This window comes from Aethalodelphis obliquidens, unplaced genomic scaffold (genome assembly GCF_003676395.1).
Source record: "Aethalodelphis obliquidens isolate GAN/ISIS:26980383/991018 unplaced genomic scaffold, ASM367639v1 scaffold65, whole genome shotgun sequence".
Lineage (NCBI taxonomy): Eukaryota > Metazoa > Chordata > Mammalia > Artiodactyla > Delphinidae > Aethalodelphis > Aethalodelphis obliquidens.
In genome coordinates, this window is record NW_020838009.1 from 8,564,625 (window position 1) to 8,577,515 (window position 12,891).

At 47.5% G+C, this 12,891-nt stretch overlaps 1 protein-coding gene across 1 annotated transcript in view; it reads left to right on the plus strand.

Annotated features, from left to right (window-relative positions):
* The window catches only part of AP3B2 (adaptor related protein complex 3 subunit beta 2), a 63,132-nt gene that overhangs the window by 32,582 nt on the left and 17,659 nt on the right, over positions 1–12,891 (plus strand). Inside the window, exons 9-11 of the mRNA XM_027089164.1 lie at positions 8,176–8,251; positions 8,387–8,461; positions 8,766–8,861. Of these exons, the coding sequence (XP_026944965.1) occupies positions 8,176–8,251; positions 8,387–8,461; positions 8,766–8,861 (247 nt within the window). The remainder of the gene's footprint in view (positions 1–8,175; positions 8,252–8,386; positions 8,462–8,765; positions 8,862–12,891) is intronic.

The following is a 12,891-nucleotide window of genomic DNA, read 5'->3' on the forward strand; positions in this document are numbered from 1 at the left end:
TCTCTTTCTGGAGGACCAATCCTCTCGCCCCAGGTGTTTCTCCTGTTAGTAGGTTTGGATTACACGCGTTCTCCGCCTTTTTTCGCGTGTGGCAAATTGACTCCAAAATAACGTGGGGGAGGGGTCAGAACCAGCAAGCTTGAGCCTGGGGCCTGTCCAGGAAGGCCCGTCCTGGAATAGACTCAGAACCTCCCAGGCCTGGCCCCTCCTACAAATCCATTTTCCCTCATTCTGGTCCCCATGTTCTCATCCCCATCTCCCATCTAGCGCTCACACTCCTGCTCCCCACATTGCCCCTATAGTTCAGCCCTACCTTAACTTCCCACTCTTCCCTTCCGCCTTTGGCTCATTCGTTCGTTTATTCGTAAATTTTGAAACAAGCCTTTTTAAGGGCCTACTGTATCGAGTCTCGTCCTAGTCACTGTGAATGCAGCCATGAACATGAGACAGTCCTTGTCCTCAAGTTGCTCTAGAGGGGGACACAGGGAAGAAGCTGTCAGTGACAGTTCAGGGTAGCGGGGGCTGTCAGAGCGGTGAGAGGAGCTGGTCCCTGTGCCAGGAGAGAAGGGACAGGGGAGAGCCAGGGATGTTTCGGGCAGAGGAAAGAGCTTTTAGCAAGGTGTGGATGTGAAGGAGAGCTAGATCACAGGTTTTGTAGGTGCTAATACGGTGAGGGCAGAATCTCTGTGCAAGCCACCAGAATGACCAGAAATGAAGGTGGGGAGATGCCAAGGTCGGGGGGGGGGGGGCGCAACTGAAGGGTTCTAAGCAGGCAATAGCAGATTTGCATTTTAGAAGGATCCCAGGCTGGGTTGTGGAGAAGAGATTGGAGAGGTGCTGGATTCAGCAGGAGACTTGTGAAGGGGGCTGAAGTTAGGGGGGAGGACATGATGGTGGCCGAGACTATGGGCGAGGCACAGGACTTGAGGGCTATTTTAGGTGGTAGAAGCCCCAGACGTGATGATTAACTGGGGGGAAAGGTAAGAGGAAGGGGCTGGGAGAAGATAAGGATAATCTCAGGTTACTAGTTCTTGTAACTGGATAGATGGTGGTGCCATACAGGGTAATTGGGGAAAAAGACATTACAAGCAAATTTGTGGAAAATAATGGCTTTTGACATGCTGAGATTGTAGACTCTGAGGTATAATACATTCAAGTCTAGTAGGTAGCTGGATGTTAGGATTTGGAGTCCAGGAGATTATTATATATATCCATCAAAGCCACAAAAGGAAGCCAAGAGAACCTAGGGAGCATGTAATATAAAATGAGTTCAGACAGGGCACAGGTAGGAACCCTGAAGACATGGAATTAAGAGTGACCAGAGAGCAGGGGAAAAGTGTTTCAAAGTAACTGAGAAAAAGTAAGCCAAGGGAAGGAGGAAAAATAAAATGTAGTTTCAAGAAGGAAGCGATCAGCAGTGTCAATGCCCACTGAGGTCAACTCAAACAAGGAAAGCAATCATGACCATTGGTTAGACAAAGAGCAGGTCAACCCCTTCCTGCTTTACTCCCCACCTTCTGCCCTGGGAGAATAGTTCTGGCAAAGTCAGAAGAGGAGGGGCTAGATTATTTTTCCCCAACATTCTATGATGAACAATTTTAAACATACAGAAGAGTTGAGTGAATAATACAATGAATGTGTGCCCTCCCTCTAGATTCAACCATTGATGACATTCTGCCATTTTGCCTTATCTAACCATCTGTCTATATTTTTGGCTGAGCCATATAATTTGTAGACATCGTGGCGCCTCAGCCCTAAATTCTAATCAGCATGGGAAGCCAGATTAAAGTGAATAGAGGAGTGAAGGGGAGGTAAATAAATAAAACACAGTGGATGGGAATTTTGCTTTCAAGAAGTGTGACTGTAAGGGGGAGAGAGGGAAAGAGTTGCCAGAGGAGAACATCAGTTCAAGAAGGTTTGTTTATTTTATTTTTGTTGTTATTTTTGTTTGTTAATTATTAGGATGGGAGAGCCCAGAGCAAGTTTAACTGCTGATGGGAAGGAGCCAGCCGTGTGGGAGAGGCTGAAAGGAATTGAAGGAGAGAGGGGAGGGGAGGCTTACAGAGCTGGGTGGGAGGATTGGCCTGGCCTCAAGGAGGACCAGCTCTGCCCAGAGGGAGGAGGACAGGAGAGGAGAGAGTAGATGCAGATGCTTGGGAGCTACGGGGGATTTGATCTAAAGCCTTTATTTTCTGTGAGAAGCCAGTAGTGAAGCTGCAAAGGCAAGGCTGTGGGTGGGAATTTGAGGAGCATCAAGGGGGTTTGAAATAGAGTAAATAAACTAACCACTCCTGGCAGGGTAGGGGCTGAGGGGACAAGAGGGCCAAGGATGTGAGTAAGAAGCAGATTGGAGGGGTGGACCTGGGGGGCCTAGGCCAAGTATGGAGGAAGGAGAGATAAGAGAGTGCTGATAGGAAGGAAAAAATCAAGGAAATGGCCTTGGAAAGACAGGTGAGGATCAAGATGTTTAGGGTCAGAGTGAGAAGGGTGTACAAGATTTCTGAGGAAGAGCTGTTCTGAGGAGGCAGAGGTCCAGTTGTGGCATGAGAGTGGAGGAGAGGGATGCCCCACCTCTGTCTGGATCAGCTCTCCTGCCCCCTAGTCCCCTGCCTGGAGATTGGGGGTTGGCCCTGTCCCCAGTCCCTGCCCTCCTCCCCCTCGTGAGTCCTTGTCTCTGAGCAGTGAAGAGGAAACCAGAGCCTCCCTCCCCGCCAGTGTCTAGTTTCTGAGTTTCGGGGCGGGCCATCTGGTGACAGTGACAGGCATCCCCAGCTCCCTGGTCAGCTCAGTCCCATTTTGGAGCAGGACCTGGTGCCCAATGCAGCGATTCCTGCAGCTCCCAGGGGCCGTGGTGAGGCCAGGGGGCAGAGGGGCTGATGGAGCTGATCAGGAGGCTGCCAGCCCTGTGCTGGCCCCTGAAGGCGGGCCCCCACCCTGGTACCAGGCCCTGCAGCCGGAGGAGCTCCGGTGGCTGCAGGCGCCAGAGGAAGACACGACCCCAGAAACGTCCCTGGAAGGACCTTGCCTAGAGCCTGGCCAAGGCCACAGCCAGAGGCAGCCACTACGGTACAGAGGGGCCCCCAGAGACCCTCACCCAGACAGCCAGGAAGGCAAGGGGTGGGAAGCTGCCATTCTCAGCCAGGACCCATTTAAGTCCCACCTCCTCAGCAGGAGGACTGGGCCGGCATTTAGGGTCTAGGTGGGAAGCGGGGGGCATCAGGGGTACTGTATGGGGGACTGAGAGTTTGAGTTGGGGGAGATAAGCCTAACTCCCTGGAAGCTCTGAGGGGAAGAGGATAGTAAAATATTTGAGGGTGGAGTAAAATATTTGACCTTTTCCTCCCCCCAGGTCCTAGCTAGAGTGGGTTCTGGGTGAGGTTTGGAGACAGGATAAAGCGTTTGGCCACCCTCTCCTGTCTAGTGGGTTGGAACTTGGGTTGTGAGGGGAGGGAGGAAAGTGGATATCAGGTGAGATGAGTATGTCTGGCCTCAAATGCCATGTTTTACCCACCAGCTGGCTCCAGTGCCCCTCGCCCCAGAGAGTCCCTCAGGCCAGGGGTCAGGTCACAGTGAGAGCAGTATAAGGGGATCGGACTGCGGGAGATTAATGTTTCATGGCCTTAGAGTGTTGCTGTGTATCTCTCCCTTCTTCTCCCTCTTGGGAACATAAGCTGGTGGGAGTGAAGATGAGGGACCCAGGGTGGTTACACCCTAGGAGGGAGCTGCTGTCTTTCAGGGGGCAGCTGACAATCCTACCTGTGCTATGTCTGCTATGTCCCCCCAGTCCCTCCGCTCCCTCGATTCCCCTTACCTAGGGCCCTAGAGCCTTCAGGAGCCTGGAAGGTGTGCGCTAGGCTGGGTGGGTGGGAGAACTGTGGGTGCCACAGCACACGCCCTGGGTGTGTGCATTGGACACTGGCCTGTGGCATCTGTCGGGGTGGTGAGTACACCCGGGTGCGAGGAAGCCTGCTTTAGAGAACTCCCAGAGTTAAAGGGGCTGGGCAAACTCTGACAGGTCCCAGTGAAGTCACCCCAGGCTGGCCAGTGAGGACGCCCACGTGACCCCTCAGAAGGAGGTCAGAGGATCATGAGGCTGGAGTATTTGATCCCTTAAAAACCTGTATTTATCATCAAGAATCTCAAATGGGAGCCCACAGGCCATTTTGTCCAATGAGACTGGAGTAACTCAGTCTTGTCAAAAAGGTGCATGTGTATGTGGTGTGTGTGGTGTGTGTGGTGTGTGTGTGTGTGTCTGTGTGTCTGTGGAGGGACGTGTGTGGGGTATGTGCATGTCTGGATTGGGGGTGGGGGAAGTCGTGGTGGATATGTGTCTGTGGGCGTCTATAGGGATTTGTAGGTGAGGTGTGTGCGTCCATAGGTGTGTGGGTTTATGTGTTGAGAGTGTGTTTTTGTGGGAAGTGTCTGTATGTGTGGTATATATGTCTGTGACTGTGTGTATTTCTGTGGGGGTTGTGGGTGTGTGTCTGCAGGGTTTTTTGTGGGTGTGTGGGGGTTTATGTATAGATTTTATGTGTCTGGGGGTTGTAGGTGTGTCTTTGGGGGTCTGGGTATGTGTATGGGGTACAGGTATGTCTGCGGGGAGATGTGGGAGGGTATCCCTGGTACCATATCCCTGCGGGGGTATGTATGGAGGTTCCTGCGGGTGCAGTGGTGTGCGTCTATTTGGGAAGGTGACACCCAGCTCTGTCATTCTTCCCACACCCTCAGTGCTGCCCAGGCCCAGGTGAATGGTCTGTATCTCTGTCTACAGCCATGTGTCCTGAGTTCAACACACCTAGGAATTGACCACCTGGTTTGTGTTTAGGAGGGTGACAAGGTGGTTGTCTTCTGACCCTGGCTTGGCCATAGGGAGTAGAAAATGTCCTCTGGTTTGGGGGGACATCTTCCTGAATGGAGGAGTTTTGATGTTTTTTTTTCTTTTCATTGGAGTATAGTTGATTTACAATGTTGTGTTAGTTTCTGATGTACAGCAAAGTGATTCAGATATATAGAGATATATATAATTTTCATATTCTTTTCCATTATGGTTTATGACAGGATATTGAATCTAGTTCCCTGTGCTATACAGTAGGACCTTGTTGTCTATTTTATATATAGTAGTTTATATCTGCTAATCCCATATGCCTAATTTATCCCTCCTCCACACCCTTTCCCCTTTGGTAACCATAAATTTGTTTTTTATGTCTGTGAGTCTGTTTCTGATTTGTAAATAAGTTCATTTGTGTCATATTTTAGATTCCACATATAAGTGATATCATATGGTATTCGTTTTTCTCTGACTTACTTCACTTAGTATGATAATCTGTAGGTTCATCCATGTTGCTGCAAATGGCATTATTTCATTCTTTTTTATGGCTGAGTAGTATTCCTGAATGGAGGAGTTTTAGATCAACTTGAGTGGGGCAGGACATCTTCTCCTGCCCTCATCTGACAGCTAGCAAGTCCTCTGTGTTCTGTTAAGCACTCACACATTTCTGCAAGATGCAGCCCTACGACTAGGTGCATGTTATGTCAGGTTCTTTTCTTCCTCTTAGCATTTAGCACTTACTCATTTCTCAGCATCAGCACCAGTCACACTTGCCTCTTTATGACTGTTATCATGCTCTTCCCTCTCCTGATATTGCTGCCTCCAATTTCTGATTCTCTATTGCTTCTAAATGTTTCACTTCTATGGCTAACTTTGCACACACTGCTTTTTAACTCCTACCATTGGTGATACCTCTCCCGGCTGGGTTCTCATGCCGAGGTCAAAGCTATGGATTATCTGAGTATCATCTGGGAGATTAGAGAATGTACAGTTCTCCATACACAACCGCTCATCACATTTTGGAATTGCCTGGGCAATATATGAGTGCATCAGTGGTCCCACTGCTCTATCAGCTGTGTGCAGACACATTTTTCCACGGGGTTATTCACACTTCTCTGTTCACTTCTTTGACCACCAGCCCCTGGATCTCTGAGTATGGTCAGGCAGGTTGTTCACTGCTCAAGGGCACATGGCCAAGGAATACCAAACAATGCTCCACCCACTGAATGGGGAGCAGCAGCACAGGGCTGTGTCTACCTGGTGGGGCAAGCAGGTGGCAGAAGGGCTTGCAGTAGCCCTGACAGTGAATACTGAATATAGACCCTAAATTTATATCAGTACTTTATCTATTTTGAATATTAAACTTTTATTCACCATATCCCAAATATTTTCCTTTCTGTTGCTATTATGGGCTGTATTGTGGCCCCCTCAAATTCATATGTTGAAGTCCTAACTCCCAATACCTCAGAATGTGACTGTGTTTGTAGATAGGGCCTTTAAAGAGATAATTAAGTTAGAATGAGGTCATTAGGGTGGGCCCTAATCAAATATAATTCACCTGTTATAAGAAGAGGAAATGTGGACACACAGACCCACAGAGGGAAGACCATGTAAAGATATAGGAAGACAGCCATCTACAAGCCAAGAAAAGAGGCCTCAGAAGAAACCAACCCGCTGACACCTTTATCTCAGACTTCTAGCCTCCAGAATTGTGAGCAAATAAGTTTAGATTGTTAAGCCACCCAGTCTGTGTTACTTTTACGGCAGCCCTAGCAAAGAAACACAGTTGCCTTGGTTTTTTACTTTCTTAAATTTAGTTTACATACAAAAGTTAAAAAAAAATAAACCTAGTAATAATAATAAAACATTATTATTACTGATAATTTTATGACCTTGAAAATTAAAATTTCCCCCTCTTCCATATATTGAAATAATTTAACTATTAAACAAATGTGGAATTAATTTTGGTGTGAAATATATGTACAAGTTAAATTCTTTGCTACATAGCAGTTGTCCCGACAGCATTTATTTCAGGGGAGGAAAATTTCTTTCTCCCATTGGTGAGTTATTTGTTCCTAATGTATCAACTTAGATTCATTTGTGAAATTTCCCCCCTATGACTCTTGACTTTCTACTTTTAACCTGGTACCATAGGGCTTTTATCGTTGTCATGTTGTTTTGTGTTTTGAATTCTGGTAGGGGGAGTTGTCTGTCATTGTTCCATTGTTCTCTTGTTCTCCCCCCAAAATTCTCTGGCGTTCTTACCAATTGATTTTTGTTTCTGGATGAATTCTGCAGCCACTTCAGGAAGTTTGACAAAAGGCCTCCATTGAAATTTCAATGGCCATGGTATGAAATTTGTATATTGGCTTGGAGACTACCTTTATTCCCCTCCGTCTTGTGCGAGGGGTTATTTATTTAAATTATCATTTACGTCTCCCATTAGGGTTTTATAACTTTCTTGAATGACTGTTGAATGTGACGAGTCTGGCCTTTGTGGTAAGACCACCTCAACAGACTGGAGAATCTGGGACCCGTCCAGTCCTTGGAATCAGCTCACTCTGTGGGGTCAGGGCCTGGGACCACACTCAGGGAGGACAAGGGCATCTTGCTCTTGTTTTGACACCCACCTCCTTTCCACTGGCTCCAGGTCCTTCTCATCTATCCAACTGGCCATTTCCTGGGAAGTGTCCCTACCTTTCCCGCCCCAAATCCATCCTGTCACCTCCTGGCTGTATTAGTTTCCCAGGGCTCTGTAACCACAAACTGGGTGACTTAATAGAAATTTATTATCTCACAGTTCTGGAAGCTAGAAGTCCAAAATCAAGGTGTCAGCAGGGCCTTGCTCCATCTGAAACCTGTAGGGGAATCCTTCCTTGCCCCTTTCTAGCTTCTGATAGTTTGGCAATCATTGATGTTGACTGACTTGTAGATGGATCACTCCAATCCTCTGTCTTCACAAGGCGTTCTCCCTGCATCTCTCTCTTCACAAGGCCATCTTCTTAAAGAACACCAGACATATTGAATTAGGGACCAACCCTACTCCAGTATTACCCCATCCTAATTACAGCTCAAACAATTCTATTTCCAAATAAGGTCACATTCTGGGTACTTGGGGTTAGGACTTCAACATATCTTTTATGAGGGGGGCACAACTCAGCCCATAGCACTGGCTGGCCCACATGCTCCTCCCACCCCTAAGTCCCCTGATGTGTATTTTACCACCTTCCCTTCTGGTCGAGTCCTGCTTTCCCTGCCCAGGTCCCTTCTTTCTGCCTGGATCCTACTGATTGATAGCCCCACCCCCACTGCTGTGCCCTTAGCTGACCTCTTGTTTCTCCCACCAGGCATGATGACCTGAAGGAGATGCTGGACACCAACAAGGATTCCCTCAAGCTGGAGGCCATGAAGAGGATTGTGGCGGTGAGGGGGGAAGGAGGGGCCTCCCTTGGGCGAGGGGCCTGGGGATCAAAGAGCAGCTCTCCTCGGCTCCTTGTGGACCTTCTCCTAATGAGAGCCGGCATCCTTCTTCTCCCCCTTCCTTGACCCCACCACCAGATGATCGCCCGGGGAAAGAATGCCTCAGACCTGTTTCCTGCCGTGGTGAAGAACGTGGCCTGTAAGAACATAGAGGTGAGCGCTACCCGGTGAGGGGTCTCTCATGCCCACCTCCACCAGGTGGGCATAAATAAACTGGAGCTGGTTGGGGGTGAGGAAGGGAACAATCCAGTCCTTGGGGTGGGGGGGCAATCTGCTCAGAATGTTCCTGGTCCAGGAAAAGACACACCATCTAGACATCCCTGAACTAGATGTGGATCAGAGCAAAGGAGCCAGGGTACACCCAGGGTGCTTTCCCCATGGACCACAGCCAGCTGGGGTGATGACCTCTCATGGGGTGGGGGCACCAGTCCCTGCTGAGAAGCCCACTCCCCCCCAGGTGAAGAAGCTTGTCTATGTGTACCTGGTGCGCTACGCCGAGGAGCAGCAAGACCTAGCCCTGCTGTCCATCTCCACCTTCCAACGCGGCCTAAAGGTCAGAGGTCTCCGTTTGCCTCCCTGGGGTCTGGGCCTTGTGGGTGCTGTATTGGAGGAGTGAACCCAGGGAGACATCTGAGCATGGGGGGACAGGCTCTGGAGGCCTTTTCCTACCTGCCTAAAGTTGGGAGAGTCAGAGGAGGCTGTGATGATGGCTGCCTCAAACGTGAACCACTTGAGCCCCTGACATTGGCCCTCACCCCCATTGATGTAAAGGGACTGAGGCCCACAGCCAGGCGGAAGTCTGCCTTCTTAGGACAGGGCTGTGTGCGGGGAGCTGCTGACCTGGATTCCTCACCTCTGGGTGTCGGAGCCTTGGCACTGGCAGGTTCACCTGGTCTGTGTATCTATCTGTGGAGAACAATGGCTTTGGAACCTTTTCACCTGGAACTGGGTGAGGAGGACAAAAGGGTTTATTGAAAACAAATGAGCTCCATGGAGAGGAAAACCACAAAGTTCATCGAGCAGGAGAGCAGCCTCAGATGTGGAGACTGGGTTCCACGGTCAGCACAGAGAACATAAAGATAAGACCATTCCATTTTCAGTAAGTTCAATACAGCCAATGATTCCTTGAGCGTTGGGACACATTGATTATTCTGTTTAGCACCAGAAGAAGTAGTTGACTTGTCTCAGATGCCCCAGTGTATGTAAAATATCCACCTTTAAAGACCTGGATCACATTTGTTGTGGTGAAATGCTCTTTGAGGCAGGCAGAAATTGAAATCACCCAAGGGAAGGGACAGTGGGAAGAATTCAAGTCCCTTAGAATTCAGTGGAGAGACTTGCCTGGTGGCGCAGTGGTTAAGAATCCACCTGACAGTGCAGGGGACACGGGTTCGATCCCTAGTCCAGGAGGATCCCACGTGCCGTGGAGCAACTAAGCCTGTGCACCACAACTACTGAGCCCATGTGCCACAACTACTGAAGCCGGCGTGCCTAGAGCCCATGATCCGCAACAAGAGAAGCCACCACAATGAGAAGCCCGCGCATCACAAGGAAGAGTAGCCCCCACTCGCCGCAACTAGAGAAAGCCGGCGTGCAGCAGTGAAGACCCAACGCAGCCATTAATTAATTAATTAAAAAAATAATGCAGTGGAGGCTGAATCCCCCCACACTATTTAAACTGAATATTCTCGCCTTTCGTTTTGTATATTAAATGCAGGCATGATAGTCTCCACTGGGTGGTTTTCTGGTTAGGATAAGATTTCTTCTGGGTAGAGAAGGCAACATCACTGCTGTTCTATTCTCTCCCCAATCAGACTCTTCAGCTCTGATTACAGCCGTTAACTCCTCTAGTCTTTCCACACGTTTAGTTCAAATTCCTGTGAGAGGGACTCTAAAAGGTCCAGCTCATCTTGTCGTGTTCAGCTGATGCTGTAGGCCGTTGAGCAGACTGAGAGTTGAGTGCCAAAACCCGGGGCGCGCGCGCCCCTGGTTCAATCTGCTCTGGCCAGCAGGAGGGGATGACAGAGTCTGCTTCTCTGAGGTGGGGCAGAAAGCATGGGCACTTGCATATACCATTCTTTCATTCAGCAAACACTTGGGTATTTCTATGCCAAACACTATGCTAGGTTATTTTTAAAGGTCAAAACCAGGACTTCCCTGGCAGTCCAGTGGTTAAGACTTCGCCGCACTCCCAGTGTAGGGGGCACAGGTTCGATCCCTGGTTGGGGAAAATCCCACATGCGTGGCATGGCCAAAAAGAAGTCAAAACCATACAATCTATCAGAGTGGCTTGACTCGGGGTTAAATCATTTTATAAGAAACATTCTGGAAATTTTGCACGGATTTTTACTTTGACCTGAGTTTCTACAGTCTGCCCCTTTTCCCTTTTTGGAAAACCAGAGCTCATTTAGTCCATCTCAGTGCAGTGATTTCTCTAGAACAGTGGTCAGCAAACTTTTCTGTATACTGCCAGGTGATAGTAGTTTAGGCTGTGCAAGCCATCCAGTCTCAACCATGCAACTGCTCGATTTTGCCCTTGTATGAAAACGGCCATAAATGAGTGGGCATGGCTGGGTTTGCATACATTTTTATTTATAAAAAGGGCAGAAGACAGATTTGGCCTGGGGACTGTAGTGTGCCAACCTTTGCTCTAGAACATCTCTGACAGGTCATCTCCAGTGATACAGACCTCACTTCTTCATAAGGCAACTTGCTGCTTCTTAAGACAACTACAACTGTTTTTTGTTTTTATTGAAGTATAGTTGATTTACAATGTTATATTAGTTTTAGGTGTGGATTACAACTTTTTTAAAACCAATATATTGTTTTGAAACCTCCATCACCATAATTTTTAAAAATTTATTTCAGGCTCACAGAAGGCATAAAGAATAATATAATGAATATATACCCAGCATAAGAAATGAAAGATTTATCAAACAGCCAAAGTCCCCTATGTATCTTCTCCTGCTTATTATTCATATACATGTATTTATTCTTTTATTACTTATTATTGCATTCCTAAATAATGTATAATATTGTTTTGTAAGCAGTATCTTATATGTGTTCCTCTAAAACTCACTTTCTTTTTGTTATTACTACTGTTAGCGGGGGCTTTCCTGCACATTAGAACCAGCCTTTTCTGTCAGCCCAGGCTGAGGCTTTGTTTGCTTTGCAGCCCACTAATGTTGGCTCACTTCAGACAAACCTCCAGTTGGCAAGCAGATAATCTAGGTCTCCCTATATCCTGTCTTTATGCAATTGGTTCCTTGAATCTCCTATGAAACCCTACTATATTCCATTTTATAAGTTTAGCACAGGATCCAAGCCAGGGTGATTCTGAATCTTAATTTTGTCCTCCTGATTTTGTGTCTTCCTCCAAGATGCTGATAAGCTATTCAGACCAGGGCAACAGACTATGAATCCCCTATATCATGCTTCCAGGATGACACTCATCTGTTAGTAAATCTTCCCCAAGTACCGCATTTTACCAAACTGTGGATCCACCTAACTGCAATCAGCTGGTATTTTCCCATCTTGTTAGGAAGGATTTTAGCAGCAAGAAAATTTCTTAACACCTTTCACGTGCAAAGGGCTGTGGTTATCCAGAGATAAAATAGACATGAATTCTGCTCTTAAAATGCTTACGTATTAAATGAAACAAAAGGCCTACATCAAAAATGGCAATCCAGGAAACGCCATGAGAGACTCCCACAAATGCTTTGCTGAAATCAAGATACATACTGTTAATAGCTACCAGCCTAGTTACCCTAGCAAAACGAAAAAGGGATTTTGGGGGATAACTTCCTGTGAATCCATAATAATTTCCAAATAAAGTGTTAAATAAAAAAGGAAAATAGGTTTTAGCAGTGGATGTGATATGATTTGACTCACAGACTCCTGCTTTTAAAATAAGTGCTTTGAAACCATCTGTTTAAAAATTAATTCCAGAATTTTAACAGGGATTACCATAATTTTCACCTGTAATTTTGTGGCTCTTCCCTTTCTCCATTTTAGAAAATCAGGGTAGCATCTACCCTTTAGTGTCCCAGCACCTCTCCCACTGTCCACCGTCCTCCAAGATTAACGGTAATTTACAGCTGCTGCTGCTCTTGTAATCTCCTGATTACAATACACTGTGTCTAAGGCTCTTCTCAGGTGTCTATAGGATGCAATAAGAGCAAAGAGAAGGGGCTTACACACCTATTCTCTCTCTCTTTTTAAAGCAATCAACAATGGTGTAATACCATTTTTGTTATTTATTTTTGGCTGCGTTGGGTCTTCGTTGCTGTGTGCGGGCTCTCTCTAGTTGCGACAAGCAGGGGCTACTCTTTTGTTGTGGTGCGTGGGCTTATTGCCGTGGCTTCTCTTGTTGCGGAGCACGGGCTCTAGGTGCGCGGGCTTCAGTAGTTGTGGCTCATGGGCTCTAGAGCGTAGGCTCGGTAATTGTGGTGCACGGGCTCAGTTGCTCTGCGGCATGTGGGATCTTCCCGGACCAGGGCTCGAACCCGTGTCCCCTGTATTGGCAGGCGGATTCTTAACCACAGCGCCACCAGGGAAACCCCACACCTATTCTCTTTTAAACA